The 22,511-nt window shown below is 39.9% G+C and overlaps 1 protein-coding gene across 1 annotated transcript in view; it reads left to right on the top strand.

Moving 5' to 3' along the window:
* The window catches only part of LOC146548733 (uncharacterized), a 32,501-nt gene extending 10,691 nt beyond the window's left edge, over positions 1-21,810 (top strand). The window contains exons 7-10 of the mRNA XM_085261634.1: positions 605-892; positions 2,611-2,789; positions 11,508-11,600; positions 14,120-21,810. Of these exons, the coding sequence (XP_085117760.1) occupies positions 605-892; positions 2,611-2,789; positions 11,508-11,600; positions 14,120-14,563 (1,004 nt within the window). The 3' untranslated portion in view covers positions 14,564-21,810. The remainder of the gene's footprint in view (positions 1-604; positions 893-2,610; positions 2,790-11,507; positions 11,601-14,119) is intronic.
* Positions 21,811-22,511: the final 701 nt, after the last annotated feature.

Here is a 22,511-nt window from a genome sequence, read left to right on the forward strand (position 1 = left end):
TAAAAGGGAGTTTTTCCTTCCCACTGTCGCCAAAGTGCTTGCTCGTAGGGGGTCATCGTTGTTTTTTTCTCTGTACGTATTACTGTAAGGTCTGCCTTACTGTAATAGGTACAGCGCCTTGAGGCGACTGTTGTTGTGATTTGGTGCTGTATAAATAAAATTGAATTTAATTGAACTGAATATTGTTTAATAAGATTTTAAAAAGTCCAAAAGACATACAACCCTGGGTCTCACTGGCCTAAAGATAATCTGGGAAAACATCCCTGTTTTATTATTATTAAACATTTCCACATGTTTACATGTAATTTTCACCAGTGCAGCACAATGGTCTGTTTTAAAGACAACTATTTTGCTGACCCCTTGTCTTGGTTTAGGACAGCAGGGCATCCACAGACCCCCACTAATGCAGGCTGGCTTAGAATCATATGATTACGTTTGTGGTGACACATTTATATCCTGTGTTTATGCTATTGTGGTGAGCAGCATCACATTTAAGTTTTATATTTGCTGCATTTAGAAAAATTAGTCTTCCAACAGGTTAAATCAAGTTTAAATTTCTCTGAACACACACACAGAACTATGTGTGTTTTTTGGTCTGCCACAGATCACCTGTATTTCAAGCACCTCGCCTATGGAGACAACTTCAACATGCAGCTCCACCTGCCCTACTCCAGCGTCAACGTCGTCTTCAAGCCCAAATCAGACAGTCGGGGCCGAGCCATCGTGGACGAGGGGGTTGTGGTGACGCCGATGGACCCGCTGCTGGAGGGCAGGGTGAACGTGGAGGGTTCACATCTCACCTTGAAGAAGGTCCAAGTGTCTGACTCGGGCGTCTTCAGTGTGACAGACCTGGCTGGGCATCTTGTAGCTGCTGTCTACATAGATGTAGCCCGTAAGTGAAAAAACACACTTAAATGAACAACATGCTCTGTATTGCTGTTGGCTAACAAGTAGAGACACTATCTCTACTTTTAAGATTAGGCTTAAAACTTTCCTTTTTTCTAAAGCATATAGTTAGGGCTGGACCAGGTGACCCTGAATCCTCCCTTTGTTATGCTGCAATAGATGTAGGCTGCCGGGGGATTCCCATGATGCATTGAGTTTTTCCTTTCCAGTCACCTTTCTCACTCACTATGTATTAATAGACCTCTCTGCATTGAATCATATCTGTTATTAACCTCTGTCTCTCTTCCACAGCATGTCTTTATCCTGTCTTCCTTCTCTCACCCCAACCGGTCGCAGCAGATGGCCGCCCCTCCCTGAGCCTGGTTCTGCCGGAGGTTTCTTCCTGTTAAAAGGGAGTTTTTCCTTCCCACTGTCGCCAAAGTGCTTGCTCATAGGGGGTCATATGATTGTTGGGTTTTTCTCTGTATCTATGAAGCGCCTTGAGGCGACTTTTGTTGTGATTTGGCGCTATATAAATAAAATTGAATTGAAAATTGAATTGATAATAAACTAATTAGCATAATTTTTGTATTGTAAAAATGCAAATAAAGACACAGAGAGGGCTGCTAGCATGTTTGCAAGTCAGTGTAATACAACATGAACTACATGAACAAAGGCTGGAAGCAAAGAGAGACAGAGCACCGGGCTTACCATCAAACTTTTATCGTATTCAAACTCACGCTGAGAAGTTGGAGCATCAGAATCAATACAGAGAGAGGAAAGTGCCTCTGACTGATAAATGAAGGACAAATGATGCCTGAAATCATTTCCAGCTTTTTTGCAGCTAATGGGACCGTAGATTACAAAAGAACCTCGTGTTGTATTAAATAAGACTTGAAGCTAGCATTTCAAATCAAAAACTCATTAGGAAAGTGTTTGCTGAGTCATAGATGAACTGAGCTGTGAGATAGTTTCCTCAGCCAGAGGAGTCGCCCCCTGCTGGAAATGAAAAAAGCATTTTTTTCTGCATTTTTTGCAGCTTAGCATTTCAGGTCCAGAGGCTACATACAGCTGTTATACATTCATTTCTGATTTTCCCTTTTTTAAAGAGCAGACACTGAAGCTGGTCTTTCTGTGTCACAGTGTAGTCATAAATATTAATAATTTAAGCAATAACATGCTGAAGGATGTACAACACTGCAGGCTGCTGACATTTATGTGCCTGCGTGCCCTCGATGTATTTCTATTTTTATATAAGTGTAATACAAAGGGAGTCAGAAGAGCAGAAACCAATGAATAATAAATAAATTAGTGACATTTTACTTTAATACTTCCAGTTTAACATTTGTGAGTAATATTTATAAATATAATAAATGCAAGTGGATAAGAGCACCTTAAATCCCCACATCGGATCATTTAATTCCTGCTGAGGAGAAAACGCATGATATTTATCATGGCTCTGCAATTGTGTTTTTCTGTATTATAGTTCACGATGTTAAATGCTTATTTATTTCTTATCAGTTTTATGCGGGCGATGTTGCCGGCACATGTGCACGGATGACTGACGTGTTAACAGCAGAAAATGATGAGATTTAAAGGAGGCAGAGATGAAAGCTGATATCTGTTCTTTCAGGGTTTTGAAGCATCATTCCTGTTGTCACAGAAGACTCATTATTACTCGCCATGGTTGTTTTTTCCTTACCCGTCCTCGTCTGTCTCGCTCAGCTTATAAGCTGCCTCCCCTGACTCTGGCCATCCTCGCGCTGCTGGGCCTGGTTGCCCTCATGCTGCTGGCGTGCCTGCTGTCCTGCATCTATAAAGTACATAAGAGGAACGAGAAGAACAAGAAGTTGACGCTTATTGCTCAGCAGGCTGGCAAGAGTGACGGCGAGGCTTTCAGACAGGTAACCCCCATCTTTAGTTCTTTATTTCTCTTGGTGGTGTAAAAGAAAGTGAGCAGCAGGACAGTGATGTCTGTGATGGGAGGGAGAGGCAGATGGTCCTGCTCCTGCTGTGGGAGTGAAGATGGTCAGCTGGTCAGCTTCCTCCCCTCCAGTGCTGCACCAGGCAAACATGTTCACACCCAAATTAAACAGATCACCGTTGCTGAGGACGACTCAGTGGAATTGAACTACAAAGGAACATTCCCAAAACTGATATCCAGGGATGCTGACACAGACAAAAGGACCCCGAATTTAAATAACATAGAAAAGAACATGCACACCTTTTTTATAAACATAAATACACATACACACAAAAACTAGTTTTGATAAATTAAGACATACATAAAGACATCGGACCATGTATACACATGATTTTGGAGCAAGTAGCAAGTCAAGCCTGATACTGCAAAACTGTGATTTTTACTTCCATTTCTTGTTATCATACGATTCTTATTCTTATTCACTGATGAATTCTGGGTACTGCACACAGCTGTAGCTTACATACTTACCGACCTCTGCCAGAGTCCTTTGCTCTGAACTGCACAGTTGCAGAAATGAGACCAGTGAATCCACATCTCCTTTTCTCCACCTCTTCTTCTTCAAATGATTTTTTAATTGCTTCATTAATAGCTCGAGGTGCAAAGAGTGACTTTTATATGTTAATGATGAATTTATTGCTAAAGACCAGAACCAAAATGAGGCTTGTGCATGTGCATAACATTTCATAATGACTAAGAATGTAAAAGAGCACAGATGCCTTTATAAATATGCTTTTCTGCTGTGGGCATTCACACAGTTTTATTTGTGAGTCTGCACAGAGTTTTATGCCTCTGGGCTGTGGTATTTTTTTAGAGACTGCACTGTGCAGGATACTCATGATTAGTTTCATTTTAATAATTAAAAAAAAAAGACAAATCCATAATAAATGTCTCTTAATTGGAGCAGAAATTGTTTAGAACCCACCAGGTAAAAAAACTTGATTTTCAGTTGATTTGTTCATGATTTATAGTAATTTAGTGCCATTAATCAGCCTTTAGAGAGTCTGTGTTGTTTTTAAAAAGTAGTTATAACACAAAGCCTTTTTGAGCTGTGGTTATTATTTTGTTTCTCATTCTTGAAATGTCAATTTTGAATAAAATATATTTTAATTATGCTGAGCCTGCAGAGACAAAAACAAACTGGTGACTGTTTTCCAATCAGCTCTTTAAAATCCTCGCTTTCTTTGATTCACCTGCTCATTACCGGCTGATCAACTGACGGATTGGATGATTTAGAAGAGTTGACAGTTAACCCCGGCTGCTCACCCGGCGTCCCCAGGAGGCGGTTTGTTAACCAAGTGAATTTATGGATTCCCATTAAAACCCCATTACACACCAAACAGATGACTCGCCTATAGAAAGCACCTAAACATCACGCTCAGAAATTGATCGCTGTGCCGAGGGGACGCCGGTTCGATATGAGCAACCAAACTGTTTGAGGAAAATGTTCAGATCAATTTTATGAGCATTTAATAGAAAAGGCAGTGAATGCTTAAATCAGTCTGCCTGATAAATGAAGAAATAAGAATTCAGTCTTTTGATGTAATTAAAAATAGTTGGCAGGGATAATCGTTCAGCTTCAAACTAATTTAGACAGAAAATAACAGTTTTTCACTGTTTTAACTAAAAGCTGACTGTGAGGTCATTAAAACTAGTAGAGCGTTAACACTTTGCTGCCCAGAATCCCCATTAAATGATCCTTTACACCGATTGGACCAATTAAAAACCTGCTGCAGGCAGATGGCTCACTCATTGTAAACAAACCAGCTACAGCCACAGAGACTGATGGCCCTGCAGATCCTATTAGAGGATACCAAATGTTTACAATAACAATATGTCACATTAATTACTTAATGGAAAGGCTAAATTCACAGTTGTGTCACGATGGATGGATAATTAATGTTTCGGATTTTGCATTTTAAGCTGGATTCTCATCAAAAATCTAAATGTTTTATGGCTTAATCTTAGCGCTGCTTCACATTTCAGTTACTTTTTTTATTTGTAGATTAGGTGACATGTCTTTAGCCCATGTAGGCGGGGTTTTTTTGCATTTACTGCACGATCCCCAATCCACAAATACATTTTAGCTTTACTAACCAATGACAATGTGACAAAAATAAAAATATGAGGTATCTTCCAGTCATCACAGAAACATAAATGCACGCACTGGTTTTTATGCTCTCTGTGTTTTTTAAAATATTTAAGATGTTAGATTGAAAACTGTTATGGTGCATTAATGTTGTTTATCTTGCTTCAGCTTCATGAGTGTTTAGTGAATTGAAAGTATGAGCGTGAATAGAGGCCTTCATGCTCTCAGCTGGATGTCTCTGATTTCTTGGCCCGGCTAACGCTGATGCATGTGCGTTGCGTTTTCTCCCTCTTACTTTAAGGAGCCTCACACGGAGCCTCTTCTTGGTGAGAGAATTGCGTTCTGGCCTCTTTTACTGCTGCTCCCCCTTCTTCGTTTTGGTGTCTGAACAGATGTGTTGCTTTTGTGGCAAATAAGTTCCTTGATCAACTGGCTTTTGTGCGACCCGACCATTGGTGACAGTTTCAAAAACGATGTGTTCAGTGTGTTTGAGATTGTATGAAGCCATTAAAGATATTGAGCACTGGCACACTCGATAAATCCTGGACACGAGAGAAACTGCTATCAATCCTAATGAACAAGCAGAGGTTGATCGAAGACCTAATTTGACAAAAAGTCGATAAATTACCGTAAGTGGATCTGGCTCTACGACTTGGAACAAACTGTTTCTGTGATCCTTGCAGACTTTCAGCAGTCATGTGACTGAGCTGCATCCTTTTTAATTCACTTTATAAGGTTATTATGTGGATGGAGTTTGATTGCTCTACATTAATGGGGTAAAAAATGCAATATTCCACAGTGGTCGTACAAAATTAGGCAGTTCCTCTGTTTTTACTGTCAAAAAATGAGATTTGAATTAGGAAAATCAGTTTAGATGTTATATCTTATTCAGGTTTCACAGCTCAGCCAACTTTAGGAATTGTCTTGCAGGATTTCAGTCACAGTTTTGAGCCAGGTCGGGGTGCAAACACTAGAAATGCCCATTTTAACAAGTCATTTAATCCATTATTAAGTCTCAAGTTTTTTAAAACAAGTAATAATCTCAGTTGATGAAGAGGAGGGCTGTTTCTGCTTGGCTCCATCTGAGTTTGGGAACAACAGAAACAGCTTTACTTGCTTTAACAAAAAAAAACTTTGATTTTTTTAAAGTTTCCCTCCACTCAGAAATTTTATTTTCACTAGTGGCTCTGCCTCCAGTGTTCAAAGTTTGTCTGGAAATATAACTTTAAGGTGTTCAAGCAGGAATGATGATGCTACACTAGAAGTTAGCTGTGGTTCAATAGATGACTTTCACTACCATGATGTGGAAACTTGAGGTTTGATTTGCACATATATTGAAAATAACCCTTCAGTGGTATATAGGAGACACCTTATAGGCCAAAAGTATTACAATTTTGAAGCGGAAGACATTTGCGTATTCATAAATTCAGGATTTCCCATTAAGACGGAGGGCAACTATGTCATTTTAGGCATTTCCAGGAGGCTAATTAACCTTTTTTTAAGGGAAAAACTCGGACTCGAATCATTCTTTTAAACAGAGTCTGCACACATGTCTGGAGGGGATCTTTAAACTTCAGTATAGTGATTGAATGACCTGTTGAGATGGCTTTAACCTCCTCAATATTGGCGTAACTTCAGCTGGGAATTTCTAACTTTGAGAAAGTCACGCTGATATCACGTGTGGCGCTTTGGTTCCAGCATCAGTGAAATATTCCCGCTCCTTCCCTCCGCTTCTTCTCTCCCCCACTGCTGGTAAAACCTCAGAGCACTGCAGTTACTCATAAACAGTGTGGTTATGATAACTGCTCATACTGAAGCTTCACTGCTAGTGTAAAACCCAGCCAGCTAAGCGTGCACACGTTTCTTCTTCTTCGGTGGTGTTTTATAGTGTGGCGTGAATCACAAGGTAAATATGCAGTGTAATATTTGTGGGTGTACGTGCTGTTTGTGTGTTTTAGTCGCTAACAGAAAGGCAGTGTTGAAGAGTTGTGTGCATTGTATGTGTATTTTGTTTGTTTGTTGTTGTGTAGAGAATTTTACCTGTGCAGCCAAACAGCCCAGAAAGTGTGTGTGTGTGTGTGTGTCAGTTGTTTCCTTTTAATGTGTGCGTCTTTATCTGCATTCAGTGTTATGTGTTCATTTTTCTCGAGTGATGCAAAGTAATAAATTAAAATGTGACATGATGTGAGACACCCCCCATTTATTTGCTGCTTTTACATTTACTCCTTAATGACACCAGTCATGAAAAATGAGTCTATCACTTGATGCCCGGTCGTTATTCTTCCAGTTGCTTACCGTACATTATTCACAAGTAAGTTTCTTATTTTCACATTAAACTGTTGTTATAATTTGGCTTTGACTTTTGTTTTTCATTATAAAATATTAAATAATCCATAACACTTCTTACTAATAGAGCTCGGTCTTATACATACATTTTCTTAACTGCTCTGGTCTGTGGGCGGCTGGAGCTGATCCCAGCTGTCACAGAAGTTTTTTTTTTTAACTTTATGGTAAATGGCCTGTATTTGTATAGCACCTTACTAGTCCCCAAGGACCCCAAAGCGCTTTACACATCCAGTCATCCACCCATTCACACACTGTTGATCGCAAGCTACATTGTAGCCACAGCTGCCCTGAGGCGCACTGACAGAGGCGAGGCTGGCGGACACTGGCGCCACCGGGCCCTCTGACCACCACCAGTAGGCAACGGGTGAAGCGTCTTGCCCAAGGACACAATGTCCAAGCCGGGGCTCGAACCGGCAACCTTCCGATTAAAAGGCGAACTCCCAACTCTCGAACCACGATCGCCCAATATTTATATTTTTACGTAGTGAAAATGGAGGCTGCTCATAAAGGTAACCCAGTAGCTCTAACACATAAATCAAACCAAAAAGTGACAGAAAAGGTTAAATGAAAGAGTTCTTTCTATCCCCTCAACTCCTTCTGGAGACCCTGCCTTGGTGCTGTCTCCTGCCTCTCTCCTGATGCAGTTTTTTTCTTATAATTCCCTGTGCATCGGAAAAATCTCAACAATCATATTTGCCCTGGTTAAAAGTTCAATAAAAAATGGATTCCTGTATCAGGATGTGACAAGCTGTAAATTAGAAAGTGTTTTCAAAGAGACACAAAACTGCAATACAGTGAAAAAGTCTGTAATTTTCCAGGTCACAGGTAAATCAAGTTAAGCATGTGTTTGTGTGCTTATTGGGTAATCTATCAGGTTTGTAAAGTGATCTGATTTAAAGTCTTATTAAAAAACATTGTTTTATTGTGTAACATTCTGCTCATTTATTTATGTATAACAAGTTTAAAAATGGTTAAATGCTGTGTTCTGGATCCTGTCGGGGGAATTCCTCCTTAGAAAGAAAGAAAGAAATCTTACAAGCGTGAATCAGGTCAAGACTTTTCCTTTATCACATATTTTACATGCACAGGAAATGTGATTGTAACAGGATTTCACACAAAAAACCACAGCTGTGATTCTCGGTCTTTCTACAGTCTTACTCCTCTTTATAAGTTCAGGCTATGCCTCGAAGCCAAGCTCCTAAAGGGATTAACTCTCCCCTGGTTTTAACAGATAAATAGCAGGCTGATGGCCTGAATCCTCCATTTTCCAAGAAACAAATTATGTGGAACATTCAATTATGATTTATTATCTAACATCTAACAATCCTTCCAAGAAATGTTCTCATGTAAAACTGTTTCAAGTCTCAATTTAGGCTTAAAACAGTAAAGTTATGCATTACAAGAACATAGGTTTTCTAAAAATATGCTACATATTACAAAAACTCACTCTCTTTATGAAGCAATATGTAATTTCAACTAGAATATGTTGGACACTTTTTTCATCCAAATTGGGGAAACTCGTTTCCCTCCAATTCAAAAAACAAGAAATAGTTTCGACGCTGTTCACAGTTACAACTTAAAGCTGCAAAAAGTCATTTGAGACTTTACAGATTTAAGGCGCTATGGAGCAATATCACTTCTTAAAGTGTTAATTTAAAAAATCTGTCAGCTGCTTGGACAAAAGCTCTGAAGTTGCTCACCAAAGATGGCTAAAAATACCGCATCATGGATGCTTTTCAAAATAAAAAAACATCCTTAATTTAGCCTTAATTAAGTTTCCATCAAAGGGTGATTCTTCTCACTCTGTTTATTTTAACTACATTTACACTACAGTCACTGTTACAGCTCACTACTGTTAAATAAATATCAGCTGCTGTTGCTTCAGTTTTAATCAGGACGTTAAAACTTTGAGTTGCTTTTGAGTTTGGATTTCTTTGCTTTCCTTGTGTTTGACGTTTTTGATTTTTGTGATTGTGTTGTTGTGTTTGTGGTTTATGACTTGATGATGTTATCGGTATTTCCCTGCTCTTTCCTTTCCCTCAGTTTTGTCTGTGTCTTCAAGCCTTCTGGGTTTCCCTCTGCCTCGTTCATTCAAGTTTAGAATATTATTTCAAAGTTTCAGCGTATTTATCTTCACCTGTATCTTATCTCTGTACTTATATAGTCGTGCCCTCCCTTTAGTCTTTATCTCAGCCCCTCTCCCCTGATGTGCTCTCCTGGCCGTCCTGCATTTATTTCCCTGCACCTTTTCTAACAAATATTTACCAATAAAACACATCCTGACCTGTGATTATTTCAATTTTTCATGATTACTGATGATTGTGGGAGAAATGTTAAAGCAGCAGAGCCTTCCAGCCCTCACTGTATTTGTCTCTGTGCGGTTACTTTTTCTGAGTGTATGTTTGTGAGTCCTAACGTTTTGTTTGTGATCACCAGTGATGTACTGTACATTTGTGTTAATCTCTAATGTGTGTTAAAGCTGTGGTGTTGTGTGTGAGCTTGATGTGTGTTTGCGTGTTGACAGCCGAGGTTGAGATGACAGCAGGCGGCCTCGCTGTTATGGATTTTCTTGTAGCTGTTAGATCTCAGACGTGCGTGAGAGGATGTCAGCAACCTTTCGAGACTTAACCCAAGAGACCGACATGAAGCTCAGATCAATCACGCCTGACTCATCACCTCACCTGACCGCCTGTCTCATCCTTTGCATTTTATTACATCCATCTCACCGTCCTGCTCTCCTCTCTACATCTTCACTATCTGCTGATTATTTCTTCCACTTTAAGTCTCTTCTGTCACATTTACTGACGTTTATCTTACTCCTGCTTGCTGTCTGTCAAATACCATGTTTATCTTTCCAGCCCCCTCCTCCCCCTCTATTTGTACTACTTCTTTGCTTCCCTCGCTGGTAAAAAGACATCAGATATGGAACTTCTTGCTAACATATCAGCTGCATTTATTCAAAAAAAGTTAAAAAAAAGTCAAAGTTTTCATCCTTTTTATGTTTAGCGGATATTTTAAAGGAATTTTTTTTTTAAATTTTGCAAACTGGAGACAAGCAGTGTGCTCCTTCAATCATTTACCCTTCAAACACCACAGAACAAACAACAGTAAATTTCCATGCATGATAAAAAAGTTCTGCGAGTCCAACCATAACAGTAACTTTTAAAGCAATAAAATTTCTTTATAATCTTGAAGGTCATGTTCTCATACATTTCTAAACTGTTTCGATGAACCATGAATTCCTCGAGTCAGACTGTGCCACGTCACGTCATTGCTGACACACAGCGCAATAAAAAGGTGGAAATGTTTAGTCCTCCATGTTTAGCCCGCCCATTGCTCTTGGCAGATTTGGCTTTTTGCAGCTTTGCATCCGTCTCCCAGATTTTATTAGAAGAGATACGGTGCACACTATAAAACCACAAGTTGAAGTGATCAGAACAGGTGTTCCTGTGGGAGCTGAAAAAATAAGCAAAAGAGTACCAGCTTTACCAGAAAGACTACCTTGAAGTGGATGCCAACCAAGTTTTAATCAAGTATGATTTTATTTAATTAATAAAGGATCTTGAAGTTAATCTTTTTTATCTGCACAGCCTCCTCAGCAGGATTCTCTCTCTAAGCACAAAGTCAGTCGTTTGCTTAATGCCGACTGTAATCCACACCGTTCCCTGTCTGTGTCCTTATCCCTCCACTGTGCTGACTAATGGACAGTTTATTTAAAATGCACAGACCTCTCCTGTTTACGCCTTCACACTTTTCTTGTACACATCTCCACTCATCCCGATTTTTCTTGCTTTACCTTCTTTTTTAGCACATCCATCTGGCTCTTTCTTGTCCTTTTTAAAACTTTCAGAGTGCACCTTGAGTCCATCTACTGTATCTTCAATCTGCCCCCATGCTGTCTTCCCTGCAGTTGAAGTGAATAGGCACTTGTGAAATATTGTAACTCCCCCCTGGGCTCTGTTTCCTCTCAACCTCCATCCCTGACATGAAGACAAAGAAGTGCTCTCTGTCATGTCACACAAGGATCCTTTTTAATCTGTTTAGGAGCTTTCTGTGCAGTTAAATGTAGCCTGTGTATGTGTGTCATTGTCCTGTAGTAACGTAAAACATGTATGATGAAACGATGTGTAAACAGCTGCTGTTGAGGGTCGATTTTTACATGCATCCTGCATGTTTGTATGTGTCTTTCTGTGTGTGTGTCTGCAGGTGGTTCGTGAGGCTTACAGCAGGTTCACCGAGGAATCGCTGACACAGTCGATGTGTGATAAACCCATGGAGAGCACAGAGGTCACCATCAAGGTCAGTGGTGGAAACAAAAAGCCATTAAAATGCAAAAACATGTTAAAATGATAAATAAAACATAGCAGAAATTAAAAGATCACAGCTTCAAACTTGGTTTTTTAGCTGCAAATTCATAGATATTTTAATAACCATGCATCAACATAGTAACACATAATCTGAAAGACAGATGAAGAGAAAGATGATTCACATCTTGGCTTTCAATGGGCAAGTTTGTTGCACAGCTGAGCTTTATTCACTCTCATGGTTCTTACGTGCTCATAAAACTGTACAATCCCCACGACCAGCTGGAGAACTTTGTGGCGTGTTAACTTTTTAACTTTCGTATTCAAAGTTTGAGCTATATTAGATTTTATAGACCAACACTATAAAAAAAATATATATGAGACATTTAACATGATGGTCTGTGGATGTGAAGCAAGCAGTCAGCCATCTGTGCAGTGCACAAGTGCAAGGATTAGCTGCTAAGGAATTGCTCTGCATTCCTGGGTATAGCCTGCAGCTGTGCAGTGGTCATTGGTTGTGGCTGCCAGTGATGATTACATCGACCCTGAGTATCTCGGGCCTTTTCTGCTCTGACAGTGTTTCCAGATTTTCCTGGGATGCAGCTGTATGGCTGGCAGAGAGGTACAGGTTGGAGCAGCTGATCTTTGTCTCGTCACATTTTCACCAAGTTCAGACGTGGTGCTCTCAGGGTCATGTAAGGCTGCAGCAACAGTTCAGACCTGCACGCCGGCATCTGGCATGCAAATAAACTGGCCTGGAGCAGCTTTGTCATTTGCAGCATGATGACACTGATCACAGTGTTGTGCACACACTGATTATTTGTATTTTTGAGACCACTGGCATAATAATGTAGTAAACTGAACCTTTTCTAAGGAGTTGAAGTGAGCGTATTTGTACTCGGTAAACAAATTACGGCCCTGCCATTGACTAAAATCAACAGGAACCAACAACTACTCAAGTTTGTGTTATGTAAGGGTTTAAAATTATATGCTGAGAAATGGATTAAAACAAAGACGGAGAACATATTCAAATATTCATGATATAAAACTCATGTTGCTTTTTTGACTAGTGTAAACCTAAAACTAGATGCATTTTTGTTCAGCTAATAAAGGATAATAAGAATACTGGTGTGTAGCCAGATGAATAAGCATTTTTGGGCTCCAGCTTCTTATCTTTGTGCGATGTTGTTTGGTCCTGGCGTGAAAATCAGGCTAATAGGTCAACAGAAGAAGAGTTTCACCATCAGCTTGTATAGGTTACATAATTGTTAGTGATAAGAGCTGTAGATACAAGAACGATTAGAGCAATATCGTCTGAGACTGAAGTCTTGATCTTGATTATGAGAACAATCTGAAGCTTAATAATGTCCAACTCCTGGTGTACTTTTGGAAAAGTTTGCGCTCAAAGTAATATATTAATCAAAAAAAGATTAAAAAAGATTTAAAGACAGAAACATCATTGCCCATCTTTGTGTTTGAGATTGCTCAGAAACTACCTGCTATAAAATGTCACCTCAGTGCCAAGAGTAATTAAAATGCAATCGACCTTACACGCTGCACTCGGCAGTGGAACAAATTAGACTCAAGTTTATAACTGCAATAAAGGAGTAAAGAAAGTGAAGTGGTCAAGGTTCAGGGAGTCCTTTAAAACGGTTGATTCAAGCTCCCGCAGGAATTCTTGCTCTCCAACGTGGAATATCACAATAAAACTACAGTTCTTTTCTAAATTTGTTGTTTCAAAAATCAACGCAGCAGCATCTGGATAAAATTTAAATTAAATTTAGTCTATTGTTACAAACATGTCTTACAGTTAATGTTAAATTGAGTTTTGTTGTCTTACATCAACATGCATGTGACAACAGAGAGCTTTGAATCTCAGGAACAACAACAATGAAAATGTGATTTCTACATTTAACACTGAAAGCAGGTGTAGCCCACATCTTACAGGCCAAACATTTAGTATAACTCTGATTTGATCTATTCGGGTGTTTTCTTTATCATTTTGCTGCACCTCTTTGTTTGTGTCCATGTAACATAAGAGTAGGGATGGCTGCAGGAGATGGTGAGGTAAGTCTATAAATACGGTTGGAGAAATGTACATAAATTATTCACTTTTTTCCTCTGACCTAAATTTTAACCACTTGTTTTTCTTCCGTTCTTCGATCCTATATCACCTCCTTCCTTCGTCTCCTACGCCCTGTTGGGGGTATCTGTTTTGTACTCGCTTCGACTCCTGCTTCTTTTGTCTTTTCATCTCAGCCCTCTGTCCCTGTATAATATTTTCCTCTTTACCCTTCTACCTGGCTTTCTTTTGCTTTATCGCCTCTCTACTTTCTAGTTATTGTTTTTTTCAACTTTACTTTGTCTTACTTTCATCTTTTGTTGGGTCCTACTTTCTCCTCTTTTACTCTTCTTTTCCTCCTTTATCTTTCCTTTCATCTTACTTTGCATCCTAACTCTTCTGAATTGTATATTTATCTTGCCTTTCATCTTCTTCTGCCTCTTTTTATGCAGGGCCTCGAGGTGTCCAAACCAGGCCGCTACCACACTCTCAACTCAGATAACTTTTTGGAGATGAGTGACTCCGGAGTCGAGTTCACCAGCTCTGGCCTCCCACTGGACAGCGACACAGATGCTGCGATGACCTACGCTTCCCACAAGCCCCTGCTGAATGCCGCTTCCCCTCCAGCCATCTCTGAAGGATCGCACTCCGAGGGCTTGGAGGCCACTGTGGTCCCTGATGGCGACCTCAGCGCTAGCCAAACCCCTGACTCTGCCTTGAGCCCCATCTCTAATCCTCACTCACTCGCAGCTGCGACCCCTGATGGAAGCCTCCGTGGTGCTGCATCGCCGGGAACCGCCTCCAGAGGCACTGCTGAGTCAGATACGGCCAAGTCGGAGGGAGGGGCTGAGAGTGGAGAAGGTGAGCAGAAGGAGGAAACGGCCCAGAGCACCTGAGAGGGAGTACCAGGGTGTATTTTTTTTTAAGCTCACCTCTCCCAACATATCCACAGTCGTCTGGCAGGAACTTATCATATCTCACACCATCAAGTCCTTCGTCACTGCATTTGAAGCAACATCACAGACAAACGTTAAAGCTTGGATCCAGATGTCTAGCCTAGCCTAGAAGAAAATAACTAAAGCAGCAGATGCTCAAAACGCACAATGCAAAATTTAAAGCTCTGAAAAATGAAAGGTAAAAATAGAACCCCCCGAGCTGTATCAAAAGCAGCTCCGTGCATCTGGAAAATGCATGCATTTAAATTAAACATTAGAGTAGCTATCATAGTTCAGATCTACAGGACATTGCTGACATTAGAGTAGACTGCATGCCTGCTAAAGAAGCATAGGCTCACAAAAGAAGCTGTGATGACACGAAAAGGGTAAAAAACATTCATCACTTTTAGGGAAACGGCTGAAGGGGATCAAATGATTATGATTCCTGTGAAAACTGGTCAAAAAAAGGCGACAGCAGTGTGACAGTTTGACAGGTAGAGCCAGCGCGCGTCAAGGAATCAGACATTATTTTCTAGGACCAAGCCTACTAACGACAATAACAGCAGAGAGCGTCTCCCTTTCCAATGGCGAATCTCAATGCGTTGCCTCTGACAGCACTTTTGTCTGCTCTCACTGCATCAGACAAACACAGTGATGATTGCATTTCAGCCCACCCACACGCAGCCTCTCTATTATTAACAGTACAAGCATGTCGGAGAGCGCCTCCACATCTCTGACAAAAGTGCTTGTTTCAGCAGTCATTTACCCAGAGAAAAATCTACTCGAGGTATTATTTCTCAAAAACCTGCAAAGTGAAACAAGCTAGATTAGATTGAGTACCCTACTACTAGATGGCTGTTTCCCTTTCTCTTATATCCAGTGTGTCAAATCTGCCAAATTCAAGGCATCATCTGGAGAAAACCGCCTAAACGTCCACTTCATCTCACTCGCACTAATGATAAAAGCTAAAAAAAAGAGGGGAAAAACACCCAAAAGAGCAACAACTAACTGCAGAAACTGTCCTCATCTGTTTTACCCACCCAAGGGAGTTGTCACAAGCCCTGTCAGAGGAAAATAAAATCGAGAGACTAGCGTTCAACACGTCTGGGGCTTTTGGAACGGCTCCTGAGAACGTAATTGGATTCTCGGTCTCTTTGCAGACGGACCAATTCACGGACACCGTCGAGTGAGGAGCGGTGATAAAAGAGACGACAGAGATGGAACAGTGTTCTATTCGGCGAACAGATAAATGACTTGCATGATTTAAAGCCCCCTATTTTCATCTCAGCCCCAATCCATCTCACGGTGCTCCAATTATTGTAGCCCGGTTGTTTGCCAAAATGAAGTGAGTGGAAAGGCACAGTTTGGATCAGTCTGCGATAACGATGCAGCCCGCAGCCTCAACAGAAGGAGACTGAATAAGTCGTGAGAAGTGTAAATGTGTGTGTGTGTGGAGGGGGTGGTTCGTGTAAACCGAAACAACATTATTAGACACTCAGTGCTTCGTATGGAGGCATGAGTCAATTCAACCCATTAAAAACAGGAAATTAAAAAGAGGAGAAGATACAAATCACAAATTAAGAGTTAAACTTGTTGCTTGTGCTTTATGAATCCCAACTTATCACATAATTCACTATATGATAGTCCAGTGTTGTTGACTTAGCTGTTACAATGTTACAATGTTACAAAGGCATCGCTCAAAATCTGTTCAATCACTGAAGTAAGAGCAATATTTAAGTTTAAGTGCTGCACGGCCACCTTTCATCCATTCAAGGGCATTCGAATTGTGAAATCGTGCTGCAGATTTGAGCTTAAAAAGTGTGATTTTAAAAAGAGGCCACAGAATGGGCTGGAGATGTAGTCAAATCTCTTTTAAATTACATCCTTGAATAAAATCAGCTTTTTCTTCTTCTTTTGAAGGGGCTTCTTTTCACATGAGGAGGTTTGGTAAATTAGCCGTCACTTAAGAGCAATCAAAACATTTTGTGGGAGAACACACACAGACGCTACAGGTGAGAAATGGAATAAGTGACGGCAGATAAAAAGTTTTTTAAAAGAAGCATGAACAGAGTCAATTAGATTAAGCTCTCTCCATCCTAACAACTGCTTCTGACTAATTGGTTCCCCTTCCTCGCTGTGAAAGGAGCTCGTGGGCTAATCCAGGTCACTGGAAGCTGATTTACACCGCAGTACGAGGCATCTCACGGCGCTGACGAAACGGCGTCCAGGCATGTCCTGTCCTCCGCAGGGCCTGACAGTCCGTGATACCACCAGGGTTGTGTCACGGAAACATCAGGCACACGCTCCACCCTCTGAATCACACCCGAACCACGCTTATCTTCATCATCGAGTCCACATTTCGATATCACTATTATGGCTGCCATTGACAGCTGTTAGCAGTACGGCTACCTCATGCTGTAACCGAATCAATGTCAACTGGAAAAGAGAGATTTACGATCCAAACCTCCCAGGGTGACTAATAGCGGTCAGACAGGTGCAGATAATCGATGCCTGGCAAAGAAAAGCACAAAATTTAACAAGTAATCTCTTTTTTTAAATGTTAAAAAGGGTCCATACTGTATTTAAAAAGGGTAAAAGATAAGAAGCAGCTATTGTAAATACAGTAAGGTGATTAGCAAACACATAGACTTTTTATTAGCTCGTTCCCTTCTTATTCAGGAAAACTTAGTTTGAGTTGCGTATTTCAGTGTCATGTGTTTACAATGACTTGTGTGCCCTACATTAATGTGACTGAATGATTTTATATGGCTGTTTTCTATGGATGTGCTTTTGCTCATGTGTAAACTGAGGGGCTTCCAAAACTCTTGTTAGGTGAGCAAATTGATGGTCAGTGGAGTTTCAATTAATTCTAAAGCAATATTAGTATTATAGCACTTACACATTACTATCACCCACAGGAAAGAGGAATCAGGCGTAGCACATCCTAACATGATCATGTTCACTTAGGTATCCTTTTTTCACAGTTGTAAATATACAGATATGTGATCTGCATGTGTATAGTGTGAAAATACTAACATATTTCTTACTGCAAGGCTTATGCAAGATTTTATACTATTAAAAAGCTGCATTTATCCTTTAACCACACATTGACAGTAAGCAGAAAACTATGCCTTTAGCTGGGAAGACTCGTAGCTCATGCCATGTTTGTGTGTTTGGGCCTCGGTCGTGATCTGTGAAGTCCTTTCATCAAAGCTGATGTCAGCAGAGACTCTGCCGCCTCTGGGGTGCAAAGCATCAAGAGCGCTGTTGATTTAACCTCGCACTGCCTCCGAGACCGGGGCAGGAATGTCGGATTCACATAAAGTTCCAGAAATCCAACCAAATGCAGGCCAGTAGGATATAGTTACAGGATAATAAATTGATGATATGTAAAGAAACGCATCTGTTTCTCATAAATACGCGCACGCTTCTTTGGTTTCTTGCCCAAATTTGTAACTCCAGGAAAGTCCCAGGTGATTCTGGTCGTGCCTGAAATCATTCACTCATTCGTTATAAGCTGATGCCTGTAAAGGAAGTTCTGTGTAGACAGCTGTCTGTGATCAAAGCTTCTAATATAAGTCAGGTGACTCTCTGCTGCTGTCACAGAGTTAAAACATAACAGCATCAGCTTAATAAACTGGCAGTATTTTGGGTATTAATGCTGATTTTCTCAGTGTCATAAACAGAACATTTTACCTTTCAGCACAGCGTGCGATGGCATCTTTTGTAGTAGTTGTACTTACACTATTTAGTAGAGCATTGTGGTATACTTTAAGTGCACGATAGGGAAAAAGGATACCAGACACTTAGACGTAGCATATATATTCACTATATATACACAATTCACTATATTCATATATATGGAGAGAGAGAGACATAAAATTGTGAATGATTTCTGATGCATCGTTTGCTTGCATGTTTTATATAATTATTAACTAGTAGCAGAGTTGGGATTTTTTTCTAAGTTACAGAGTGTCTGAAGGTTTGTGATAAGGTAACATGAAGTGCATCCTGTACCAAGGCCAGGGCTTATCAACTTTAAAGCATCAGATACACGTTCCTCTTGTGATCATGCTGCACGTAACCACCAAGATTCAGATAATTCAGCCTGTTAATTTACAGGCTAACCTTCCTTAGAGACAGCTTAAGCCATTTATCTGGCATCTGCAAAGCTAGCAGCTAGATGGAAACGATGCATCTTAACTAGGATGCTGTTCTTGTCGTGCTGCCAGACGTGTTGCAGTTTTACTGTGGCACAAGAAACATAATTAGCTTATTATTCAAAATGTTGCTGTATGCTAAGTCGAATTTTTAAAAAAAGCTCCATTTAACCACAGCGGGGTATATCTGCTGCACAGGCTGCCAAGATATTCAGCAGATATATGGAGTCCTTTGTGGAGCCCCAGATACTGCTCAAGACAAATATCTGCCTGCTATGCTTACTGTTTGGTCTGAGCTGTTATGAAGTTATCACATCAGAATATCTGAGATGCATTCATCAGGAAGATTTAACATTTACGTGCAGATATTTCAGATCCTGGTTGACGTTTTATTTTGTGTACTTCAATTTTGAGAGCAGCATACTTTCTCAAATGCGTTTTACTTCATAAAGATGAAAGGTTTCAGATCGAACATGCATCGTAAAGCCTCTTTTGGAGGGCACTTTGTGCTTGGCAGGGTGAAAGGACACCGCCCTCCTTTGGATTGCAGCCTGTGCCTGCTGGAATAATAAAACTTTAGGTTCAGGCAATCACGGCTGACATAGGCTTTATGAAAGGATTTCACTTGCTGTCATTCATCCTCAGTCTGATGTTTTCTCTTTCATTACACATCTGAGCTGCTATTCACAAAGCCTCTCAGAACAGAAGTGTTGATCCGTGTGTGGGTAGGGGGAGATTTAATAAAATGTTCTTTCAGTTCTGGTAGATTCGCTCTCCTTTTAATCTACTATTCTCTGTAAATCCAAAGAATGTAATAAAAAAAAAACACGAAATGATGTCTGCAGTGTGGCAGTGCGCTAATACCTCTGATCATAACAGAAATACGCTCTCGCACGAAATATCCACACTACTGTTCACTGCAGCTTCTGACTCTCACATCAATTAAATTTAATTCACTCCAGTTCAAATCAGTGGCTTTTATGATTGAATTTAGTCTCATCTCTGATTCATGACGGATAATTGGAGAAACTAATTGGAAAGCACTTATCACTCCGTCACTCTGAGTGCAATATTTTACCACGCTAATGTTGCCGGTAATCTTTTGGACAAACTGATCCCGGTTCGGCAGCACTTTGGCTCTGAGCAGCATTGTGAATTATTCAGAAATGCGGTGTACCATTTTCTGCTTGAAATCTGTTTTGTAGTCAAACTTCTGACCTATCGCGAGCCTCCCAGCACCTGCGGATGTTTTTCATGTAAGAAAAGGTTAATAAATGTACATATGAAAAAAAATCATATAATAAATGTCTTTACTTTGAAATAAATGTACTTGATCTCAGAGGAGAGAAGTGGATATGCTTAAAAACTCACCTCCTTTGAATGAATGACTTTCATTGTCTGGGCTTTTTATAGCATCACATTGAGCACCAAAAAACTAGTCTATCTGTGCTTAGTATTTCTCCTTACTCTGATATTATAGCCTATACCTGCTGTCCGAGTATACCTAAGAGTTAGTGTAACTGCAGCATGCCGACCAGTAGATTGCTTGTGGGACAGCAGACGTGACCTAATATTGATAATAATAATGTGAACTGCACTTTTCTGTACAGCCGGCCACCAGAGTTCACTGTGAACTCGTGGCTGTTGTTTCCCATGATCCTCCTTAACCTTACAAAACAAAGTCACCTTTCACTGCAGGGATTCAGCTGCGAGTGTGAGTTGAGGATGAATATCAGTGCTTTTTCACATGTACTTTTCTGCCATATGTTCATAAAATAGATTTTCCTTCAGAAGTGGATGTTTGTTGCATTTATTAACACCCAGTATGAAATAAATGATAAACGTGTAAAATATTGAAGAATTTTGCCTTTATTTGATTTAGTCTTGAAATGTGTTTTTATCATATTTAACTTTTTCATTTTTGTTTTTGACAAAAATAAAATGGCATGCATTAAAATGAGATTGCCTTTGATCTGGTGTTCTCCTTTAACACACAGCTGAATGTGCATAGACTGAAATTCTTAATTGTCAAGTTGATGTCTATTTCAAATCTGAAATGCATGATCTGACTCTAAGTGGCATTAAAATTTGTATTACAGATGTTTAGTTTATGTGACTGGATATTACACTGACACTGGGTGCACCTTTCATCATGCCCGGTCTGTTTATTAAGTCTACCTGTGTGTTCATCTCCTTGGCTTAAAAGGATCAGGTAGTCAGGGTGGTTCTTGAAGCTTAACTGGATCCTCCTTGTTGTTTTAGCCCATCAGAAGTATTGTCATTGTCGATATTACCGTAGCTTTTTCTGCAAAAACACATCTCTAATGTTTTATTTAGGACTGTGTTTGAAGTTGGTTTTTTTTTAGCGTGCTGGGATCGTTTCACTTTCTCTTTCAGTTTGATCGCCCCGTGATCTTTTGTCTCCGTGGACTTTACACTAAAAGCTAGAAGGTGACTGTTTTTTATCAGCTGATTTGAAAGTGAAGTGTCTCTCTTTATGCTGAGCAGTGGGGTTAAACGGAGAAAGTAATTGAATGGCAAGCCTCTAATGTCTGATGCAAAACAGTCTTTAAGCAGGTTAACTTTTTTAGCCTGCATTTTGGAGGAAAATGTGAGAAATATGCAGGTTGTGCTGAGTTCTGACTAATTTTGTGAAGAAAAAACACTGAAACATAGAAATCTGTGTTAATATTGTGAGTCTAGGTCACAGGAAGTGAGACAGAACGATTCAAGGAGACATGATTGTGCCTGTTTGAATGATACCAGGAATTCTGGTCCGATTGCTTTCCTCTGTTTTTTCTTTTCTGATGAACATCTTGCTTTAATTTGAAAAACAAATCAGGTCTTTCAGGTCTCACATGTAGTCATTGACTCTAACAATACTTCAGTGTACTGCCATAAACAAGCCTGGTTTGCTTGAAGGAACAACAACATGTGCTTATTTGTATTACCTTTGAGACCTTTTGGCATAATGGCACATACTTTTGTAAAGCTCCTCTTTTTTTCTGTAATGAATGAATAATTCCAATTAAATGAATTTTCAACCCAGAGCGAATCACGAGATTTATATTTTTGTCTCGCTGCTTTTTTAGGTACTCTTTCCATTTCCTTCATTCAACTCAAGTATTTTTCATTTGAACTTCAATAAAGGATTAGCACGCATTTCCAAAACATATCAGAAAAGCCACATTATATATAAATGGTTTTAATCTGTAAAAGAAGGTAACTACTTTCCCGAGAAAGCACAGAGCACATTTTGAATTCTTTAAGTTCACCTAAATATACCCAGAAGTAATAGGAAGTAGTGATGAAAGCACTCCAGTTGATTGTGCAGTGCTTGCCTGTAGGCATCGGTGCCGCTTAAGTCCTTTTGCATAATATTATCTCAGTGCTTTAGAGGTTGTAGTGCAGACTTTTAAGAAACATTATCCCGAATCATAGATAATGATAAAAGGCAAAAACACACCAACAGGAAACATATTTCCTTATAAATATAATCACTGTATGGGTTCCCTCTAAACAGGCACTAATAATAAACAGTTAAATGAGAATAAATGCTCCCTCTGACTCGCTCCTCCTGCTGCATCAAATTAACAAAATTCCCATTAACAGAATCACATAAAAACAACACAAATACAAATGAGGACTATTAATGTGCCTGCTGCTACTATTGACATCCTGCATTCGACAATGTCTCACTTGCTGTTCCTTCCCCTTGATGTTTGTGTTTGTGCAGAATAATAGCGTTT

The sequence above is a fragment of the Mchenga conophoros genome, linkage group LG22, assembly GCF_057382185.1.
Source record: "Mchenga conophoros isolate Kocher_MC1m ecotype Shallow Benthic linkage group LG22, M_conophoros_male_GT1.1, whole genome shotgun sequence".
NCBI lineage: Eukaryota > Metazoa > Chordata > Actinopteri > Cichliformes > Cichlidae > Mchenga > Mchenga conophoros.